Source organism: Chiloscyllium punctatum, chromosome 30 (assembly GCF_047496795.1).
Source record: "Chiloscyllium punctatum isolate Juve2018m chromosome 30, sChiPun1.3, whole genome shotgun sequence".
NCBI classification, from domain to species: Eukaryota; Metazoa; Chordata; class Chondrichthyes; order Orectolobiformes; family Hemiscylliidae; genus Chiloscyllium; species Chiloscyllium punctatum.
The window spans coordinates 30,332,789-30,356,468 of NC_092768.1; the positions used below are offsets into that span (position 1 = coordinate 30,332,789).

At 49.5% G+C, this 23,680-nt stretch overlaps 1 protein-coding gene across 1 annotated transcript; it reads right to left on the bottom strand.

Annotated features, from left to right (window-relative positions):
• Nucleotides 1-1,072: 1,072 nt before the first annotated feature.
• LOC140455380 (zinc-binding protein A33-like) lies at nucleotides 1,073-9,717 on the bottom strand. The gene is given in 7 exon segments (XM_072550185.1): nucleotides 1,073-1,954; nucleotides 4,619-4,728; nucleotides 4,839-4,861; nucleotides 6,303-6,536; nucleotides 6,658-6,753; nucleotides 9,268-9,314; nucleotides 9,317-9,717. Coding segments are annotated over 7 exon segments (1,467 nt in total). The 5' UTR covers nucleotides 9,678-9,717; the 3' UTR covers nucleotides 1,073-1,358.
• Between the last annotated feature and the right edge of the window lie 13,963 nt (nucleotides 9,718-23,680).

The following is a 23,680-nucleotide window of genomic DNA, read 5'->3' on the forward strand; positions in this document are numbered from 1 at the left end:
CTGGGCTGAGGGACCAGGCCGAGACGCTTCCATACTGGGTTGAGGGACCAGGTTGAGACGCTGCCACACTGGGCTGAGGGAGCAGGCCGAGGCACTGCCACACTGGGCTGAGGAAGCAGGCCGAGACACTGCCACACTGGGCTGAGGGACCAGGCCGAGACACTGCCACACAGGGCTGAGGGAGCAGGCCGAGACACTGCCACACTGGGCTGAGGGAGCAGGCCGAGACGCTTCCATACTGGGTTGAGGGACCAGGTTGAGACGCTGCCACACTGGGCTGAGGGAGCAGGCCGAGACACTGCCACACTGGGCTGAGGGAGCAGGCCGAGGCACTGCCACACTGGGCTGAGGGAGCAGGCCGAGACACTGCCACACTGGGCTGAGGGACCAGGCCCAGACACTGCCACACTGGGCTGAGGGAGCAGGCCGAGACACTGCCACACTGGGCTGAGGGAGCAGGCCTAGACACTGCCACACTGGGCTGAGGGAGCAGGCCGAGACGCTTCCATACTGGGTTGAGGGACCAGGTTGAGACGCTGCCACACTGGGCTGAGGGAGCAGGCCGAGACACTGCCACACTGGGCTGAGGGAGCAGGCCGAGGCACTGCCACACTGGGCTGAGGGAGCAGGCCCAGACACTGCCACACTGGGCTGAGGGACCAGGCCCAGACACTGCCACACTGGGTTGAGGGACCAGGCCGAGGCACTGCCACACTGGGCTGAGGGAGCAGGCCGAGACACTGGCACACTGGGCTGAGGGAGCATGCCCAGACACTGCCACACTGGGCTGAGGGAGCAGGCCCAGACACTGCCACACTGGGCTGAGGGACCAGGCCGAGACACTGCCACACTGGGCTGAGGGAGCAGGCCGAGACACTGCCACACTGGGCTGAGGGACCAGGCCGAGACACTGCCACACTGGGCTGAGGGACCAGGCCGAGATGTTGCCACACTGGGCTGAGGGACCAGGCCGAGACACTGCCACACTGGGCTGAGGGACCAGGCTGAGATGCCGCCACACTGGGCTGAGGGAGCAGGCCGAGATGCTGCCACACTGCGCTGAGGGACCAGGTTGAGAGAAGTAGAAGGTCAACTTCTGTGCTGTCCTGATTGGAACTACATCACTGTCTCTGGGTCGAAATCCAGGAAATCCTTCCAAACCGTACAGCTCAGGGACCGCACTGGGTCAAGAGGGCAGCTCACCCCCCCGCCTCCTAAACTAGGGGCAATTAGGGAAAGGCAATAAATGCTAGGCCCATCCAGGAACGCAGGAGTTCAGACCTTGATTTAGTTGTTACGACAGGCACTCAAATCCTGAAAAGCCGATAACACAGCAGGGGGAGATCATCGCCCTTTACTCACGGGCCCACTGCGCTGGGAGTTAGACTCCGGCCGGGTGATGTCAGAGAGTGGGCCTTCACCCCGCAGATTTTCATGAACACCGAATTTTTCCCACCGTTGTTCAAACAGGGGCAGAAGTACGGGTAGAGTTTCTCTGTGAAGGCGTCAGTGAAAGTGTGGAGGTGGGACATACTGTCTGCGTTGTAAAACGACACTTGCCCCCCCTCGTAGTCCAGGTACACCCCGACCTTCCTCGGCCTCGGAACGACGCTCAGGCTGGTCGGGGGCGAGGTGAAGGCCGTGTACTCGCTCCCACCTCGGAGGCTCAGTCTCCAGTAGCCGTCCTCGGGGGTCCGTCTGATTCTCCCCTTCCTCTTGCAGGACCTCTTCGCCACTCCCAGGTCCCACTCGGTCTTGTCCCTCACCTCCACCTCCCAGTAGTGTCTCCCCGATGTGAATCCCTCCGACCCCAGCACACAGGCGCACCGGTCGAACCTCTGGGGCAGGTCCGGGAGCTCCTGCCTTCGGTCTCCCATCCTCACGGCCGACTGGTCCTCACTCAGGACCAGCCAGGGGTTGGCAGTTTTCGGATTCAGGGTCAGAGCGGCCGGCACTGAGCGGGGGAAGAAAAACAACACAGAAAGAAAAGGCAGAGGGTGAATGAGTTAAATCGAACCCGGGTCCCTGGCGCTGTGAGGCAGCAACACTAACCACTGAGCCACCGTGTCACCCCCATTAGCCTGTTATCATCAGGGAACGTGCTCGGGTCCACGGGAAAAGGTATAATGGGAGAGGACTCAAAACAGTGATAACATTGAGCAGAGTCAGCATGGATTTCTGAAAGGGAAATCGTGCTCAACAAAGCGATTGGATGTAACTCGTAAAGTTGCTCAGGGGGAGCCACTGGATGTGGTTTACTTGGACTTTCAGGAGGCCTTTACTGAGGTCCCGGGTAAGAGATTAGCATTTAAAATGAAAGTGCATGGAATTGCAAGGGCGGGGGAGGGGGGGCGGTATTGACATGGACTGAGGTGGCTGACAGGCAGAAAACAATGAATAGAATAATATGGAACATTACAGGGCAGTATAGGCCCTTCGGCCTTCGATGTTGCACTGACCTTTACCAATCTGAAGCCCATCTAACCGACACTATTCCATTTTCGTACATATGTTTATCCAATGATCATTTAAATACCCTTAAAGTTAGCGCATCTATGACTGTTGCAGGCAGTACATTCCACACCCACACTACTCTGAGTAAAGAAACTACATCAGACATCTGCTCTATAACTATCACCCCTCAATTAAAATCTATGTCCCCTCGTACTAGCTATCACCATCCGAGGAAAAAGGCTCTCACTCTCCACCCTATCTAACCCTCTGATTATCTTATAGGTCTCAATTAAGTCACCTCTCAACCTGCTTCTCTCTTACAAAAACAGCTTCAAGTCCCTCAGCCTTTCCTCATCAGACATTCCCCCTATACCAGGCAACATCCTAGTAAATCTCCTCTGAACCCTTTCCAATGTTTCCACATCCTTCCGATAATGTGGTGACCAGAACTGTATGCAATACACTAAGCGAGGCCGCATCAGGATTTTGTACAGCTGCAGCATGACCTCAATCCCTCCACCAATAAAACCTAACACACCGTATGCTTTCTTAACAACCCTATCAATCTGGGTGGCAACTTTCAGGGATCTCAGCATATGGACACTGAGATCTCTTTGCTCATCTGCACAACCAAGAATCTTACTGTTAACCCAGTACTCTGCATTTCTGTTACTCTTTCCAAAGTGAATCACCTCACATGTTTCTGTATTAAACTCCATTTGTCACCTCTCAGCCCAGCTCTGCAGCTTATCTATAACCTGCAACCTCCTTTGGCACTATCCACACCTCTACCAACCTTAGTGTCATCCGCAAATTTACTAACCCATCCTTCTACATCCTCATCCAGGTCATTTATAAAAATGGCAAACAGCAGTGGACACAAAACAGAGTCTTGTGGTATACCACAAGTAACAAAACTCTAGGATAAACATTTCCCATCAATCACCATCCTCTGTCTTCTTTCAGCGAGCTAATTTCTAATCCAAACCACTAAACCGCCCTCAATCCCATGCCTCCATATTTTGTGCAATAGCCTACCATGGGGACCCTTATCAAACACCTTACTGAAACCCCTATACACCACATCGACCGCTTTACCCTCATCCACCTGTTTGGTCACCTTCTCAAAGAACTCAATAAGGTTTGTGAGACACGACCTACCCTTCACAAAACCTTGTTGAATATCCTTAATCAACTTATTTCTTTATTTTAAATATTACCATAAATCCTGTCTCTTATAATCTAGTCCAACACTTTACCCTCAACTGAAGTAAGGCCCACTGCTCTATAATTCCCAGGGTTGGGTCAGGATAAACAGGTCACTTTCTCAATGGCAGCCCCTGTCCAGCGTCCCCTGTAATTTTCTCACTGGGCGGGCTTCCAACTCGGATACACGGCAGTGACTTGGGGAACTGTGTACAGTTCTGGTCACCACATTACCAAAAGGAGGTGGATGCTTTGGAGAGGGTGCAGAGAAGGTTTACGAGGATGTTGCCTGGGATGGAAAGTGAAGACAGATTGAGTAGGTTAGGTTTCCTTTCATTAGAAAAATGGAGATTGACGGGGTACCTGATTGAGTTTTACAAAATCATGAAGGGTATAGACAGGGTGGATAGAGATAGGCTTTTTCCCAGGGTGAAGGATTCAATAACGAGAGGTCACGCTTTCAAGGTGAGAGGTGAAAAGTTTAAGGGGGATACAGGCGGCAAATACTTTACACAGAGGGTGGGGGTGTCTGGAACGCGTTGCCAGCAGAGGTGGCAGAGGCAGGCACCGTGGATTCATTTAAGATGCGTCTGGTCAGATGCATGAGTAGGTGGGGAGCAGAGGGATCCAGATGCTTAGGAACTGGGCGACAGGTTTAGACAGTGGATTTGGATCGGCTCAGGCTTGGAGGGCCGAAGGGCCTGTTCTTTGTTCTAACCAGGAATTAACACCAGTTGAGCGAGTGGGAAAATATTTGGCAGATGGAGTATAATGTGGATCAATGTGAGGTGAACCTTCCAACAGTGGCTATTGGCAAGAGTGGGAGAGGTGCTCAAGTTGTGTTTAATTCCACCCCACCCCACCCCCCGCCTCATATTTTCTTTTCCATTTTCCTCCCCCACATTCCTTGAAATCACTGCTCTACTAACTGGGACTGAGAACACAGACATCTCTTTACCTGGGCTGATAGTGTCCAGCATTTCTCTCCAGGCAATATACTGCAAGGGACCTCTGAATATCCCCAGAGGAAGATCCATGTCCACCAGCTCCATCACATTGTGACTAATCCTGCAAGTTCAATGTTCAAAGATTGAAAAACATATTTCCTTTCTTTTTGCTTTAAAAGATTAAGCTGTGTTTGTTAACAATTTGTTTTTGTAAATAAAGGAAAGTCATACTTGGCATTCCAGGAATCTTTCTCCTGAAACAAAACAGAAACACAAGTCAACTTTTGTCAGACAGAACAAAAACTGAATACGATGACACGGGACAAGGTCAAAATTCACAGGACACCAGGTTATCGCTGGACAAGTTTATTTGAAAACACTAGCTTTAGGAGCACTGCTCCTGCATCAGACACGGAGACACGGAGACCGTAGACGCAGAATTTAAAGGGAAAAGATCAAAGGGTCATACAACACATGTGAATGGATTGAACACACTCCCTCGGAACACGGGTCAGGCCATTTCGGACTGAGATAAGGAGGGATTTCTTTGAACTGGAGAGTGGTGATCCTTGTCAATTCTCTGCCCCAGAGGAGTGCAGAGTCTCACTCATTGAGTCATAGTCACAGAGTCATAAGGCACAGAAACAGATGTTTCAGTCCAACCAGTCCCGGCTGACCCTAATCCCAAACTAAATGAGTCCCACCTCCCTGGAGAAAGTGAGGACTGCAGATGCTGGAGATCAAAGTCGAAGAGTGTGGTGCTGGAGAAGCACAGCCAGTCAGGCAGCATTCCAGATGAAGAGCTTTTATTCAAAACGTTGACTCTCCTGCTCCTCGGATGCTGCCTGACCAGCTGTGCTTTTCCAGCACCACACTCTTCGACACTAGTCCAACCTACCTGCTCATCCCCAAATCCCTCCAAACCTGTCCTATTCACGTACTTATCCAAATGTCTTTGAAACATTGTAATTGTGCCCACAACCATCACTTCCTCAGGAAGTTCACGTCACCCACAAACCACCTTCTGGGGAAAACATTTGTCCTTGTGTCCTTTAAAATCTCTCTCCACTTACTTTAAACATATGCCCCCTCCTCTTGAAATCCCTCATCCCAGGTGCCATTCACCTGATCTATGCCCCTCATGATTTTATCAACCTCTATAAGGTCACCCCTCAACCGCCTACGCTCCAATGAGGAAGGCCCCAGCCTCTCCTTATAACTCAAACCCTCCATCCCCAGCAACATCCTTGGAAATCCCTTGAGATTTCCAGTATCCGATGTTAACCCGTCACGATTTTATAAACCTCTCGAAGGTCATGCTCCAGTGACGAGGTTCCTACCCTATCCGGCCTTTCAGGACAACATAGACCTTCCATTCCCAGAAACATCCTGGTAAATCCCTGGGAGATTTCCAGATATCAGGGAATACAGAGATATTGCAGGAAAATGGTCTTGGGATAAAAGGTGGGCCATGATCTGGTTGCACTGCTTTAAAGCAAGTTTGATGGGCTGAATGGCCCCCGCCTGGTCCTCATTCTCAGTCACCCCTTCACTTCCAATGATAGGGATACAGAATACTGAACCCTCCCTCCTCCCCAGTGGGTACGTAGGGGGCAGCGTTTACTCCCCACTCCAGGTGATTCTTGGCAATACCAAGATGCCGATTACCGAAGACTGCTACATTTCTCTCCTTACCTTGAGGATGGTCAATACGTCCGGCCGATCGAGCCGTGATTGAAACTCGGTCAGAACCCGTTCGGCGGAGTCCAGGGCACCCTGAATCTCCCGCAGGTTTCCTTGCATAGCCTCCAGGATCATCCCCTCCCGTGCGCGGAGATCTCCGTCCATGCGCCATTCCATCTCGCTCAGAGTCCGGTGCATCTTGGCAAATTCATACTTGATGTGGACTTGCAGATTACGTGACTGCTCCTGAACACATTGGAACACAGGCACACGATCAAACTGTTTCAAAACGGGGAGTTGGGGCGGGGTGGGGAGGGGAGAGGGAAAGAAACTGAGGTTTGGAGAAGTGAACAAACGGGCGTCTCACCTTGACTTGGGAGATCTTCTGCTCCTGGTTGAATTTAGCCTTGAGCAGCTGGGCCTTCCTTTTGGCGGCCAAATCCAAGGACGTTTTCAGCTGGTCCTGTAAACAAGAGCAAAAATTCCTGAATGGAGGCCTTCAGACGTTCCCAGAAAAGTGGATTGGGCAGGATGAAGTGCTGTGGAAGACACCCTCCCAAACTCTTTGCACAACAGGACAGACGTGGTCTCATTCAGCCCCATTGTATGTCTGCTGCCATCTTCCTGGATTCAATTCCCTCTTGGGTGCACACCCCCACCCCCACCCCCACTCCCGCCCTATTGGACCTGCCTCTGTCATGCACCCAGACAGAGCATCCCAAACCCCAAAATCCCACAGGACGGAGAAAGCCTTTCCCTTCCTATCTCCTCGGCTTCTCCGACCAGTACTGTCCCCCATATCTGTACATGCCCTGGTTCTCAATCCTCTAACCAACCGGAACATATTTCTCCCTCTCCACTCTGCCCAGGCCCATCGTGATTTTCAACACTTCCCCAGCAGTACTTCACCAAGGCTACAAAGATTGGAGAGTTCGAGTCATGAGGAGAGGCTAGGACTGTTTCTCTGGAGCCGAGGAGGCTGAGGGGTGACATTAGGGAGGTTGGGAAAATCATGACAGGCAAAGATACAGTGAATAGCCAAAGTCTTTTCCCCTGGGAAGGGTAGTCCAAAACTTGTGGACATAGGTTTAAGCTGAGAGGGGAGAGATTTGAAAGAGATCTGAGGGACAAGTCTTTCACACAGAGGGTGGTGCGTACATGGAACAAGCTGCCAGAGGAAGTAGTGGAACATTTAAGACATTCAGACAGATACATGGATAGGAAGGGTTTAGAGAGATATGGGCCAAATGCAGGCAAGTGGGACTAGTTCAGCTTAAGATACTGCGTTGGCATGGATGGGTTGGGCAGAAGGGCCTGTTTTCTTGCTGTGTGACTCTTATCAAATCTAACCTTGGCTTTCTCTTCTCCAAGAGAAGGCTGTCACCAGTCTATGTGACTGAAGCTCCTCAGCCCGAGGTCAGTCCTCATCAATCTACACTGAGAGTTCTCTCTCTCTCTCTCTGTCACTAATTCATACACACGTACGAGCTTACGGGGAAAGGTGTCGGATGAGACTGCTGTGGGATGTTTCTCCTGAAGGTACAGAGGACACCAGTTCGACCAAAGCTGGAATATTGTGAAGACCCCAGTGGAGGCAGCCCAGAAAATCTTTGTTTGGCTGGTCCTGGATCTGGAGGGATTTTGTTTGGAGGTTCATTAAGAGGTTTGAAGATTCGGAGGTGACTTCATGAAAATGTCTACATGATCCTTCGGAGATTTGACAGGGTAGCTGTGGAAATGTTGTTTCCACTTGTGGGAGAGTCTGGGACCAAAGGGCATCATCCAAGAATAAGGGGGTGTCTATTTAAGACAGAGATGAGGAGGAATTTCATCTCTTTTAGAGGGGAGTGAATCTGTGCAATTCTCTCCCACTGAGAGCTATAGAGGATGTGCTGTTAAGTACATCCAAGGCTGATCAGACAGATTTTTAATTAGTGAGGGAATCAAAGGTTATGGGGAAAAGATAGGAAACTGGAGTCAGGGATGATCAGATCAGCCATGATCACATTGATGAGAGGAGCTGACTCGATGGGCTGAATGGCCTATTTCTGATCCTCACCCTTCATCAGGGCTTTTGCCCAAAATGTTGACTCTCCTGCTCCTCAGATGCTGCCTGACCTGCTGTGCTTTTCCAACACCACCCAGTTCAACTCTGATTCTCCAGCATCTGCTGTCCTCACTTTCTCCTACTTCAGCTCCTTCCTGTTAGTGTCATACCTCGACAGAGGCTGGAAAATGGTTCACCAAGTCCCCCTGTGTTTCCACATGAACACTTCTTGACCGTAGTACTGCCTCGTTCAGAGTCAGGTACCAGAGTGTCAATAATTTTTAAATATTCATTCACGGGATGTGGGCATCGCTGGCCAGGCCAGCATTTATTACCCATCCCTAATTGCCCAGAGGGCAGTTAAGTGTCAAACCCCTTTGCTGTGGGTCTGGAGTGACACGTAGGCCAGACCGGGTAAGGATGGCAGTTTCCTTTAGTGAACCAGATGGGTTTTCCTCAATCATCACCAATGGATTCCTGGTCAGCGTTAGATCCTTAAATCTAGATTTTATTTTAGATTGAATTTAAATTCCACCATCTGTGCAGAGGCGGGATTTGAACCTGGGTCCCCAGAACATTACCTGGGTGCTCCCCTTACACCCCCACCCCAAGTCCTGAAGAAGGATTACACCTGAAACATTGACCTCTCCACCTCCAGATGCTGCCTGGCTTGTTGTGTTCTCCCAGCCTCCTGTTTGTCCAACTCTGGGTGAACACAACACCACTCAGTCCATCACCTCCTCATGTGGTATCCCTGAGGGTCACTCCTGGTGTCAGCCTCCACCCGGGGGAGCTCAGACTCTGTGGCTGACCTGGTTCCGATCTCAGGATCTCAGCGTTGTCCCTAAAACTGGAGCTTCCCAGAATTGAGGGAGAAAGTCCTGCACCGGTTGAATGTGTGGTCTGCTCCCTCTGGTTGCCCATGTTCACCTTGTAAAGTCCCACAGCCTCATTGAGGGGGATGAAGGTGTGATATCGTGCTCCCGGCTGTCCCGGCAGATGCTGCAGAGGAGCTTCTGGTCGGTTTCACACAGCAGCTTCACTCCTTCATGGTGCAGCTCACAGTGGAGCTGCTGGCTCTCCATCCTCCGGTTCCTGTTCAGCTGCCTCACCCTCACGGCCAGGTTGGTGAGAGCCCGGTTAGACCTGAGGGTTATCCCCGGGAATACCTCCAGACACTCGGGGCAGAAGTTGGTCTCCTGGGCTTGCCAGCAGCCTGTGATACAGGAGCGGCAGTAACTGTGACCACAGTCCAGAGTCACTGGATCCACAAACAGCCCGAGGCACACCGCACAAACCAACTCCTCTCTCCAGCTCTCAGCCCACTGCCCGGAATCCATCCCGCCGGCAACTCCCAGCGTTTGGCGGTGTCCTGCTCTGAGATTCACTTCCTTGTGTTCTTTCAGAGAGCAGTGCACTCACGGTCCCCAGGGTGGGAAGGGACGGAAGAGGTGTGTTTGAATCCGCAGACAGCCTGCGAGTGAAATTTGATCCACTCACTGAGACTAGAGCCAACCCACTGACAATGTATTAACACTTATCTCTCCATGCTGCAGGCTCACTGCCTTTATTCCTGATGAAGGGCTTTTGCCCGAAACGTTGATTTCGCTGCTCGTTGGATGCTGCTGAACTGCTGTGCTCTTCCAGCACCACTAATCCAGTATTTGATTTTCAGCATCTGCAGTCATTGTTTTTACAATGTATTAACAAAGCAACCCACGAGATCACTGAGGGAGAACGGTTCAGAATACCGTGCACACAGCACTGAGACACCAGACAGTTCAGAATATATACACCACTGAGACACCAGACAGTTCAGAATACACACAGCACTGAGACACCTGACAGTTCAGAATACACACAGCGCTGAGACACCAGACAGTTCAGAATACACACAGCACTGAGATACCTGACAGTTCAGAATACACACAGGACCGAGACACCAGACAGCAGAATATACACAGCACCAAGACACCAGACAGTTCAGAATATATACACCACTGAGACACCAGACAGTTCAGAATACACACAGCACTGAGACACCTGACAGTTCAGAATACACACAGCACTGAGACACCTGACAGTTCAGAATACACACAGCGCTGAGACACCTGACAGTTCAGAATATACAGAGCACTGAGACACCAGACAGTTCAGAATACACACAGCACTGAGACACCTGACAGTTCAGAATACACACAGCGCTGAGACACCTGACAGTTCAGAATATACAGAGCACTGAGACACCAGACAGTTCAGAATACACACAGCACTGAGATACCTGACAGTTCAGAATACACACAGGACTGAGATACCTGGCAGTTCAGAATGCACACAGCACTGAGACACCAGATAGTTCAGAATACACACAGGACCGAGACACCAGACAGTTCAGAATATACACAGCACTGAGACACCTGACAGTTCAGAATACACACAGGACTGAGACACCAGACAGTTCAGAATATACACAGCACTGAGACACCTGACAGTTCAGAATACACACAGGACCGAGACACCAGACAGCAGAATATACACAGCACCAAGACACCAGACAGTTCAGAATATACACAGCACTGAGACACCTGACAGTTCAGAATATACACAGCACTGAGACACCTGACAGTTCAGGATATACACAGGACTGAGATACCAGACAGTTCAGAATATACACAGCAATAATGTACCTGACAGTTCAGAATACACACAAGAGGTTTGCTAGAGCTGCTTGAGAGGATTTAATCTGGAAAGTTTGGGGGTGGAGTGGAGACCCAGAGAGATAGTGAGGAAAGAGAGAGTCTGAGACTGGTACAGTTGAGAAACGAAGTGAGGGCTAACAGTTAGGGCAGGCAGGGACAAAGCAGAGAACAAGGTACGTCTGATAAATTAAACTGTATTTATTTCAATGTCTGAGGCCTAACAGGGAAGACAGATGAACTCAGGGCATGTTTAGGAACATGGGACGGGATATCATAGCAATTACAGAAACGTGGCTCAGAGATGAACAGGACTGGCAGCTTAATATTCCAGGATACAAATACTTCAGGAAGGGTAGAAAGGGAGGTGAGAGAGGAGGAAGAGCTGAATGTCTCGAAACACATGAATCTGGATATATCCCCAGGACCTGATTTATCTTTTTACATCACTATTTTAAAACCAATAGAATTATGGTCGCTGGCCCCAAAGTGCTTCCCCACTGACACCTCAGTCACCTGCACTACCTTATTTCCGAAGATTAGGCCAAGTTCTGTATCTTCTCTCGTAGGTACATTCACATATTGAAAATAAGAAAATTTTCTCATACACACTAAACAAATTGCTCTCTATCTAAACACTTAAAACAATGGCCGTCCCAGTCTATGTTTGCAAAGCTAAAATCCCCTACCATAACCACCCTATTATCCTGACAGATCGCTGAGATCTCCTCACAAATTTGTTTCTCAATTTCCCTCTGATTATGAGGGGATCTATAATACAATCGCAATAAGGTGATCATCCCTTTCTTATTTCTCAGTTCAACCCAAATAACTTCCCTGGATGTATTTCTGAGAATAACCTCTCTCAGTACAGCTGTGATGCTATCTCTTATCAAAAATGCCACTTCCCCTCCTCTCCTGCCTCCCTTTCTGTCCTTCCTGTAGCATTTGTATCCTGGAACATTAAGTTCTCAGTCTGGTCCATCCCTGAGACACGTTTCTGTAATTGCTACGATATCCCGTCCCATTTTCCGAATCATTCCCTGAGTTCATCTGCCTTCCCTGTTAGGTATCTTGATTGTAATGATCCAAAAATGTGAATCCTTCTCCCATACACCGGCTCCTCAGTCATACATTCATCTGCTCAATCCTTATATTCCCACCCTCACTAGCTCACTGCAATGGGAGTATTCTAGATATTACTACCCTCATGGATCTCTTTTTTAAATTCCTGCCTAAATCTCTATATTCTCTCTTCAGAATCTCAACCTTTTCCCTTCCTATGTTATTTGTTCCAATGTGTACAATGACCTCCTGCTGACCCCTCTCCCCCTTGAGAACATTCTGCACCCTCTCTGAGATATCCTTGATCCTGGCACCAAGGAGGCAATACAGCATTTGGAGTTTTAGCTGCGGGCCACAGAATCGTCTGTCTGTGCCTTGGACTAGAGAGTCCCCTAACACAATTGATCTCTTGGAACCCGACGTACCCCTCATTGCTTTAGAGCCAAGACTCGATACCAGAAACTTGGCTGTTCGTGCTACATTCTTCTGAGAATCCATCACCCTCTACATTTTCCAAAACAGCACACTTGGTTGAAATTGGGATAGCTGCAGTAAAATGTTGCATGCATGAGTGTATGTGTGCTCTATTTGGAGACTTACCCCACCAAGGTAGCAGCAGTCTTATTATTGGTGTCCAGTCCAGCTGGGGTTGGATGCGGTTGGGAGGTGGGGGCTGGGGTCAGACTTGGGGGCGGGGTTGGGGCAGATGCGGTTTGGGATCAGAGTTGGCGGGCGAGTGTTGGGTGGGCGGTTTTGGGCAGGCAGATGGGGGTTGGGGCAGATGGGGTTTGTAGGCGGGGTTGGGGGAGCAGATGGGTTTGGATGCAGGCGGCTGGGGTGGAGCTCGCGTGCAGTGCACTGCTGCCTAGTCTCCTGAATGGGGAGTAGTCTTCACAGTAAACTCCGAGCCCCAGAGGAAATCAATTAACTGAATAATCAATTATCTGAATGAAACAGTGCCTGCCCACCTCATTTGGACAATCGAGGTTCCTCTGTATTTGGAAAGGCAAGGACTGATTAGGGACAGTCAACATGGTTTTGTGCGTGGGAAATCATGTCTCAATCTTGATTGAGATTTTTGAAAAAGTAACATCGAGGATTGATGAGGGCAGAGCAGTAGATGCGATTTATATGGACTTCAGTAAGGCATTTGACAAGGTTCCCCATGGGAGACTGATTAGCAAGGTTAGATCTCACGGAATACAGGGAGAACTAGCCATTTGGATACAGAACTGGCTCAAAGTTAGAAGACAGAGGGTGGTGATGGAGGGTTGTTTTTCAGACTGGAGGCCTGTGACCATAACGATTGGTGCTGGGTCCTCTACCTTTTGTCATTTATATAAATGATTTGGATGTGAGCGTAAGAGGTATTGTTGGTAAGTTTGCAGATGACACCAAAATTAGATGCGCAGTGGACAGCGAAGAAGGTTACCTCGGATTACAACGGGCCCTTAATCAGATGGGCCACCAGGCTGAGAAGTGGTAGGTGTAGTTCAATTTAGATGAATGTGAGATCCACCCACCTACTGCACTCTCAGCTACCTTCTCCCCAGCCCCATCCCTGAGGTTCCCAACCTCATTTCCTGATGAAGGGCTTTTGCCTGAAACGTCGATTTTCCTGCTCCCCTAATGCTGTGCTTTTCCAGCACCACTCTCATCCTGACTGTAATCTCCAGCATCTATAGTTCTCACTTTCGCCTCTCCAAAGACGCTGCCTGACCCGCTTTAATTTCTAGCATTGTTTTTGTTTTCATTAGAGATTTGTGGTAACTTCGGCTCTAGCGCACATCAGATTTCAAAATGCACACAGTCCTAACGTCCCTCTCAATTCAGAATAACCAGGCTCTCCCTCTCCTGCTCTCACTGCTGCCTGTAACATCTTCCCTTGATGAACCTGTGGGGAAGAAATTACATTTGAATTTCCCGCTGAAACCAAAAACAAAAGCTGTCACCTAGACATGAAACATTAATTTGCTCTCTCTCCAAGGATGCTGCCTGCTCCCTTGTGATTTCCAGCATCTTTTTATTTGTTTTCAGTCGATTTCCAGGATCTGCAGCGATGAGCTCCCAGTTTGAATTTCCTTGGTATTGAATTAAAAATCACCCAACACCAGGATATAGTCCAACAGGTGAAACTGGAAGCACTCGTTTCACATCAGGTGGTTGTGGGTTGTCCTGATGGAGGAGCGGCGCTCCGAAAGCTAGTGCTTCCAATTAAACCTGTTGGACGAGAAGCTGAACAGCGGCTCCTCCAAATCCTGTCTGGTATTCAGAGTTAGTTCCGGGATTGAAAAACCGTCCAATCACAATTCAGATTCTCAACCAATCAATGGCATCAGCGATTGACCAATCGACTGTGGTGACGTTTGAACCAATCAGAAGCTTGTTCTTCTTGACCAATAGGGAAATGTCGGGCGCCAGCCGCCGGCGGCTCAGGACGGTATAAAAGGAGGGGCGCGGGCATCGCCCTTGGTGGGTTGGTTGATGTGGGGTTTTAAGGGTAGTGTTAAGGGTTTCTCCTTCTTCCAGAAGGTGCACAAAGAGAGCTCCGTGCTCAGCAGCCTGAAGAAAGAAGATGGCTCGGTAACGTCATCTCAGGCTGACGTCATGAGGATCAGCAAATCCTTCTACGCCAGCCTGTATGACTCGAAGCCTACCGACAGCGCGGCCTCCCAGTCGTTCCTGTCCTCTATCACGGAGGTCCTAGATGACGGAACACGAGAGAGGCTGGACCAGCCGCTATCTCTGGATGAACTGACCAAGGCCCTCGAGTCCTTCGAAAAGAATAAAACTCCCGGAAGCGACGGCTTACCGGTCGAGGTTTATTCCGCTCTTTGGGACTTGATCGGCCAGGACCTGCTGGAGGTGTATGTCAGTATGCTTTGGGCAGGTACCATGAGTGAATCCATGAGGAAAGGCATCATCACCCTCGTCTACAAGCGGAAGGGGGAGAGGGAGGAAATTAGAAATTGGAGACCGATCTCACTGTTAAATGCAGACTACAAAATCCTGTCAAAGGTCATCGCCAACCGGGTCAGGTCTGCTCTGGGATCGGTGATCCACCCGGACCAAACCTGTGCTGTACCGGGCAGGAAGATCTCTGAGAGTCTCGCACTCCTCAGGGATACGATCGCCTACGTGCAGGACAGGGGGGTGGACACCTGCCTCATCAGCCTGGACCAGGAGAAAGCCTTTGACAGGATATCGCATACATATATGAGGGATGTCCTCTCCAAAATGGGCTTTGGGGAGGGAATCGGAAATTGGATCAGACTGCTCTACACCAACATTGTCAGTGCAGTCTCAATCAATGGGTGGGAATCAGATAGCTTCCCTGTAAGATCTGGAGTCAGGCAGGGATGCCCCCTCTCACCCGCCTTGTTTGTGTGTTGCATAGAGCCATTTGCCGAATCCATCAGGAAGGATGCGAGCCTGAGAGGGGTGACTATTCCTGGCAGCGGGGGCCTGCAGGTTAAGGCCTCCCTGTACATGGATGACGTCGCTGTTTTCTGCTCGGATCCGCTGTCCGTGCACAGACTCGTGTGCATCTGCGACCAGTTCGAACGGGCCTCGGGGGCCAAGGTAAACCGAGGCAAGAGCGAGGCCATGCTCTTCGGGAACTGGGCCGACCAATCCTCTATCCCCTTCACCGTCAGGACTGACCACCTGAAGGTGCTGGGTATTTGGTTCGGGGGGGCTGGGGCGTGCGCCAAGACCTGGGAGGAGCGGATCAGGAAGATGAGACAGAAACTAGGCAGATGGGGGCAACGGTCGCTCTCCATCGCGGGAAAAAACCTGGTCATCAGGTGTGAGGTACTCTCAGTATTGCTATATGTGGCACAGGTCTGGCCTATCCCCAGGACCTGTGCCGCCGCAGTCACCCGGGCCATCTTCCAATTCATTTGGAGATCAAAGATGGACCGGGTCCGAAGAGACTCTATGTACAAAGACCGGTGCAATGGGGGAAAAAACACGCCCAATGCCACCCTCACCCTGATGGCCACCTTTGTGTGTGGCTGCATCAAGCTGTGCGTGGATCCCCGGTACGCAAACACCAAGTGTCACTACGTACTGAGGTTCTACCTGTCCCCGGTGTTGCGAAGGATGGGCCTGGCCTCGCTGCCGCGGAACGCTCCGAGTAGTTGGACCGTTCCGTATCACCTGTCCTTCGTGGAGATATTTATGAGGAAAAACACCTTTGACCACAAGTCCATCAGGAAGTGGTCAGCACGTAGCGTCCTTGAGACCCTTCGGGAAAAGGAGAGGGCGGATCCTGTCGAGCGGTTCCCTGAGCAGACTGTCAAAGCCATTTGGCAGAATGCCTCATCGCCAGAACTTTCCAACAAGCACCAAGACGTGGCTTGGCTGGTGGTGAGAAGGGCTCTGCCTGTGAGATCCTTTATGCACGCCCGGACTCTCTGCCGCACCGCACGCTGCCCTCGAAGTGGCTGCGGGGGGGACGAGACTGTCACACACCTCCTTCTGGAATGTGCCTATGCAGAGGAAGTCTGGAGAGGAATGCAGTGGTGCTTGTCGAGGTTCGTCCCGAGCAGCGCCGTGACGCGGGACTCCGTGCTCTACGGCCTGTTCCCCGGGACTCACACCGAGACGAACATTAACTGCGCCTGGAGGATCATCAACTCGGTGAAGGACGCTCTCTGGGCGGTCCGAAACCTGTTGATCTTCCAGCTGAAGGAGTTGACCCCGACCGAGTGTTGCAGACTGGCACATTCCAAGGTCCAAGACTACGTGTTGAGGGACGCGCTGAAGCTTGGGGCAGCTGCCGCCAAGGCGCGGTGGGGAAAGACCACTGTGTAAGATCGGCCTGCCGAAAGAAGAACAGGGGGACCATACAGACGTTTTTTTGGGCTCTGCTGATGCCTCAGCCAAATATATGTATATATACAAGATTGAAAAAATGCACAGGATTGTAAAGGACAAGAATAAAGTCGAATCTGTGTTTGTAAATATGGACATATGTATGGCATGATCCAATGTACAGACCATCAAATCATTTATGAATAAAGTATATTTTTGAAATAAAAAAAAAAAGATGGCTAGACTCACTGTTGAGCGGTTCCCTGAGCAGACTGTCAAAGCCATTTGGCAGAATGCCTCATTGCCAGAACTTTCCAACAAGCACCAAGACGTGGCTTGGGTGGTGGTGAGAAGGGCTCTGCCTGTGAGATCCTTTATGCACGCCCGGACTCTCTGCTGCACCGCACGCTGCCCTCGAACTGGCTGCGGGGGGGACGAGACTGTCACACACCTCCTTCTGGAATGTGCCTATGCAGAGGAAGTCTGGAGAGGAATGCAGTGGTGCTTGTCGAGGTTCGTCCCGAGCAGCGCCGTGACACGGGACTCCGTGCTCTACGGCCTGTTCCCCGGGACTCACGCCGAGACCATAAGACCATAAGACCATAAGACATAGGAGTGGAAGTAAGGCCATTCGGCCCATCGAGTCCACTCCGCCATTCAATCATGGCTGATGCGCATTTCAGCTCCACTTGCCAGCGTTCTCCCCGTAGCCCTTAATTCCTCTAGACAACAAGAACCTATCAATCTCGGCCTTGAAGACATTTAGCGTCCCGGCTTCCACTGCACTCCGTGGCAATGAATTCCACAGGCCCACCACTCTCTGGCTGAAGAAATGTCTCCGCATTTCCGTTCTGAAATGACCCCCTCTAATTCTAAGGCTGTGTCCACGGGTCCTCGTCTCCTCGCCTAACAGAAACAATTTTCTAGCATCCACCTTTTCAAAGCCATGTATTATTTTGTACGTCTCTATTAGATCTCCCCTTAATCTTCTAAACTCCAACGAATACAACCCCAGTATCCTCAGCCGTTCCTCATATGCTAGACCTGTCATTCCAGGGATCATCCTTGTGAATCTCCGCTGGACACGTTCCAGTGCCAGTATGTCCTTCCTGAGGTGTGGGGACCAAAACTGGACACAGTACTCCAAATGGGGCCTAACCAGAGCTTTATAAAGTCTTAGTAGTACATCTCTGCTTTTATATTCCAACCCTCTTGAGATAAGAGACAACATTGCATTCGCTTTCTTAATCACAGACTCAACCTGCATGTTTACCTTTAGAGAATCCTCGACTAGCACTCCCAGATCCCTTTGTGCTTTGGCTTTATTAAGTTTCTCACCATTTAGAAAGTAGTCCATTCCTATATTCTTTTTGCCAAAGTGCAAGACCTCGCACTTGCTCACGTTAAATTCCATCAGCCATTTCCTGGACCACTCTCCCAACCTGTCTAGATCCTTCTGTAGCCTCCCCACTTCCTCAGTACTACCTGCCTGTCTACCTAACTTTGTATCATCGGCAAACTTCGCTAGAATGCCCCCGGTTCCCTCATCCAAATCATTAATATATAATGCGAACAGCTGTGGCCCCAGCACCGAACCCTGCGGGACACCGCTCGTCACCGGCTGCCATTCTGAAAAAGAACCTTTTATCCCAACTCTCTGCCTTCTGTTAGATAGCCAATCCTCAATCCATCCCAGCAGCTCACCTCGAACACCATGGGCCCTCACCTTGCTCAGCAGTCTCCCGTGTGGCACTTTATCAAAGGAGACGAACATTAACTGCGCCTGGAGGATCATCAACTCGGTGAAGGACGCTCTCTGGGCGGTCCGAAACCTGTTGATCTTCCAGCTGAAGGAGTTAACCCTGACCGAGTGTTGCAGACTGGCACATTCCAAGGTCCAAGACTACGTGTTGAGGGACGCGCTGAAGCTTGGGGCAGCTGCCGCCAAGGCGCGGTGGGGAAAGACCACCGTGTAAGATCGACCTGCCTAAAGAAGAACAGGGGGCCCATACAGACGTTTTCTTGGGCTCTGCTGATGCCTCAGCCAAATATATGTATATGTACGAGATTGAAAAATACACAGGATTGTAAGTGACAAGGATAAATTTGAATCTGTGTTTGTAAATATGGATGTATGTATTGCATGATCAAATGTACAGACCATCAAATCATTTTATGAATAAAGTATATTTTTGAAATAAAAAAAAGGATTGCTAGACCCACGTGCGCCTCCTGAGCTTGGCCCTCAGTTCTGTAAGAGGCCAATGAGGTTTTATCTGCTGGTCCTCTTTGAGGATACCAACCTGTTCGCTGTCCAAGCCCAGAGACTCACTATAATACCCAAACATATCCGCCTGGTCTGGCGCATCTGTGTGGAGCAGCCCTGACACTAACCTCTTCCCCCGCCCCACTCAGAATTGACTGGAAGGGCTCTTCACAGCCACCACGACATCAAGCAGATTACCACAGTGTGTTGTACAAGAGCCTTACTTATTTGCACGCAGTTACAAATCACAAGCACCAGGTTGTATTATGACAGGCTTATTTACAAGCACGAGTCTTCAAATTAAACCAGTTGGACTATAACCTGATATTGTGAAAGTTGGAGAAACTGAGCACTGTCTGTCCCAGTCCAATAGTGGCTGCCCCCACACCATTGTCTTATTTGGAGAATTGCACCTCTGGTCAGATTGAACCTGTAATGTGCATTGCCCTTAACTTATCCTCGGTGAAAACGAGGACTGTGGATACTGGAAACCTGAACTTCATCTTGCACCTCTGAACATTTCAATCCCAGGGCATCAATGTGGACTTCACCAGTTTCAGCATTTCCCCTCACCTTCTCCCAGGTCCAACCTTCCAGCTAGCACTGTTCCCATGACCTATCTTCCTTCCCACCTATCCCCTCCATCCCACCCCCATTCACCTATTGTACTCTATGCTACTTTCTCCCCACCCCTTCTGATTTATCTCTCCACCCAGCCGGCTTCCTGCTTCTATTCCTGATGAAGGGCTTTTGCCCAAAATGTTATTTTTTGCTTTTTGGATGCTGTCTGACCTGCTGTGCCTTTCCAGCACGACTCTAATTCAGAGTTAACTTATCCTAACTTCTTGACCCCTTGAGTTGAGGCTGTTTTGCTTGATTATAGACATGGGAGCAATTTGTTTTGGGGTTGTGTATATCAGACTGTTGGATTGTTTTGGGAGATATCTGTCCTGGCTGTTTTGAAGTTGTGCTTTGTTTGCTTCACAAATATTTATTTTGTGCTGCCAAGTTTTTTTTCTGAGCCCTTAATAGGAATTTTGGTATCTTGTATAAATTGACCTGTGTTCATTCTGGGCACCAACCCTGTGGAAATGTGGTTCAGGCGTCTTGTTTCATTCTTGCTTTCACAGAATGTAGAACAGTACAGCACAGAACAGGCCCTTCAGCCCACGATGTTGTGCTGACCATTGATCCTCATGTAAGGTAAACCTAATGTACGAACCCTCAAGTTTCTGTGACCATATGCATCTCCAGCAGTCTCTTAAATGTCCCCAATGACCTTGTTTCCACAACTGCTGCTATCAACACATTCCATACTCTCTCAATTCTCTGCGTAAAGAACACGCCTCTGACATCCCCTCTATACTTTCCGCCAAACAACTTAAAACTATGACCCCTCTTGTTAACAGTTTCTGCCCTGGGAAAAAGTCTCTGGCTATCAACTCTATCTATGCCTCTCATTATCTTGTACACCTCAATTAGGTCGTCCCTCTTCCTTCTTTTTTCGACTGAAAAAAGTCCGAGCTCAGTCAACCTCTCTTTGTAAGATAAGCCCTCCATTCCAGGCAGCATCCTGGTAAACGTCTTCTGAATCCTCTCCAAAGCTTCCACATCTTTTCTATAATAGGGCGACCAGGAGTGGACATAGTATTCCAAGTGCGGTCTAACCAAAGTTTTATAGAGCTGCAACAAGAGCTCACAGCTCTTCAACTCAATCCCCCTGTTAATGAAAGCCAAAACACCGTATGCTTTCTTAACAACCCTGTCCACTTTGGTGGCAATTTTAGGGGATCTATGTACCTGCACACCAAGATCCCGCTGTTCCTCCACACTGCCAAGAATCCTGTCTTTAATCCTGTACTCAATTTTCAAGTTCGACCTTCCAAAATGCCTCACCTCGCATTTATCCATGTTGAACCTCTCAGCCCATCCTGTCAATGTCACGCTGCAGCCTACAACAGTCCTCTATACTATCACCGACACCTCCAACCTTTCAGTCGTTTGCAAACTTGCTAACCCATCCTTCAATCTCCTCATCCAAGTCATTAATAAAAATTACAGAGTAGAGGCCCAAGAACAGAGCCCTGTGGAACACCACTCACCACTGACTTCCAGGCAGAATACTTTCCTTCCACTGCCACTTGCTGTCTTCTGTTGACCAGCCAATTCTGTATTCAGCTAAGTTTCCCTGTATCCCATTCCTCCTGACCTTCTGAATGAGCCGACCATGGGGAACCTTATCAAATGCCTTGCTGAAGTCCAAATACACCACATCCAAGGCTCAACCCTCAACAACTTGTCTAGTAACATCCTCAAAGAACTCAATAAGATTTGTGAGGCATGACCTGCCCCTCACAAAGCTGTGCTGACTGCATTTAATCAAGCCAGGCTCTTCCAGACGGTCATAAATCCTATCCCTCAGAATCCTTTCTCACACCTTGCAGATGACAGAAATGAGACTGACTAGTCTGTAATTCCGGGGATTTCGTTATTTCTTTTCTTGAAGAGAGGAATTGCATTTGCCTCCCTCCAGTCCTCAGATACAACTGTGGTGGAGAGTGAGGATGCAAAGATCTTCACAAGCGGCGAAGCAATCACATTTCTCGCTTCCCAAAGCAGCCGAGGACAAATCTGGTCTGGCCCTGGCGACTTGTCAATCTTAATGTTTGACAAAATTTTCAGCACATCAGCTTCCTCAGTCTCTATCCATTCCAGCATGCTTACCTTCTCCTCAATGGTTTCATTCACTACAAGGTCCTTTTCTTTAGGAAAGACAGAAGCAAAAACCTCATTTTGGGCTTCCCCTACCTCCTCAGACTCTATACACAAGTCCCCTGTGCTATCCCTGATCAGCCCTACTCTTTCTTTGATCATTCTCTTATTCCTCACATACATGTAAAATGCCTTTGGATTCTCCCCAATCCTTCCTGCCAAGCCTTTTTTGTGCCCCCTCCTGGCTCTCCTCAGACCATTTTTGAGCTCCTTCCTCACCTGCCTGGAATCCTCTAGAACTGAGCAAGACCCTTGCTTCCTCCACCTTACGTAAGCTGCCTTCTTTCTTTTGACGAGAAGCTCCTCTGCTCTCGTCATCCAAGGTTCCTTTATCTTACCCCTTCTTGCCTGTCTCAGAGGATCACATTTATGCATCACTCACAACAACTGTTCCCTAATCAGTCTCCACATGTCTATAGTGCCCTTTCCATGGAACAATTGCTCCCAGTCCACGCTTCCCAACTCACGTCTGATAGCATCATAGTTTCCTTTTCCCCAATTAAATATCCTCCCATTGTGCCTGCTTCTCTCCTTCTCCATAGCTATGTAGAATGTGAGACAGTTGTGGTCACTATCACCAAAATGCTCTCCCACCGCAAGATCTGACACCTGCCCCCGCTCATTGCCGAGCACCAAATCCAAAATGGCCTCTCCCACCTTAACTGATCCCTTGGTTCTTTCCCAGGAAATTCCTTCCCACTGGCTGCGCTACCTCTTGCTATTGCCTCATCTCCATCAACTCTCACCACTGGTATATCGCTCAGGTTCCCACCACCCCCCCCCATGAGGTTTCATCTCATAAAATACTGAAAACTCCGGCAGTTGAACCGAAGGGGACCCCAAAAGCCTCCCCCCAACTCCCAATGTGGTCAAATGCAATCACTTTGTTCTTGGGTTAAAGTGTTTTGAAAGTTTATGCTAATCCTGAATCACAGTCTCAATGGAGTCGTATTTTCTCCAATAGTGCTTTGTCCTTCAGTGAAATGACCTTGATGTTCTAATGTGATCTGCTCTGCTCATTTTTAAACTCGGAGTGAGGCAATGTCGAAGATTTGTTTCTTTGTACAACTCTACGGTTTGCCAGGCTAGTGTGTAAATTTGCCTCAGCCTCTTTCTAGCAGTGTGATAGGACGAGTGCACTTTGCTTGTGGTTCTTGTCTGTACTCCCAGTTCTCAGCCCCTTGGCTCCCTCCACATTGACTTTCCTGTGAATCTCCCTGGTGTCAGATTTAAACCCTCGTTTCTCTGTTCACCTCCGTGAAAATTTGACGGTGGTGCAAACTTATCCTCCCAATCCAAATTCTTGGTGATCATCACACTCCCAGAAACTTGACCACTTCCACCTCAACACCACTGATGCAGACAGGGGCATGTCCCCCCCAACTCCTCCTTGAAGCTGATTACCAGCTTCTTCATTTTGCTGACATTGGAGAGATCATTGTCTATACACCATGACACTAAGCACTCAATCTCTTGCATGTCCTCCCCCCTCATGTGGGATCCAACCTGCAGTGGGGGTGGTGTCAGCAAACTTGCAAATGGAGTTGGAGTGGAACTGGGTCACAACCATGTGCAAGGAATATAGTAGGGGGCTGATATGCAGCCTCGTGGATGCGTGAGTGTTGAGGGTTATGGTGGAGAAGATGTCACCTATTCTTACTGATTGCAGACTGTGGGTCAGGAAGTTGATGGTCTAGTTTTGGGGGTGGGGGAGCTAAGACCTAGC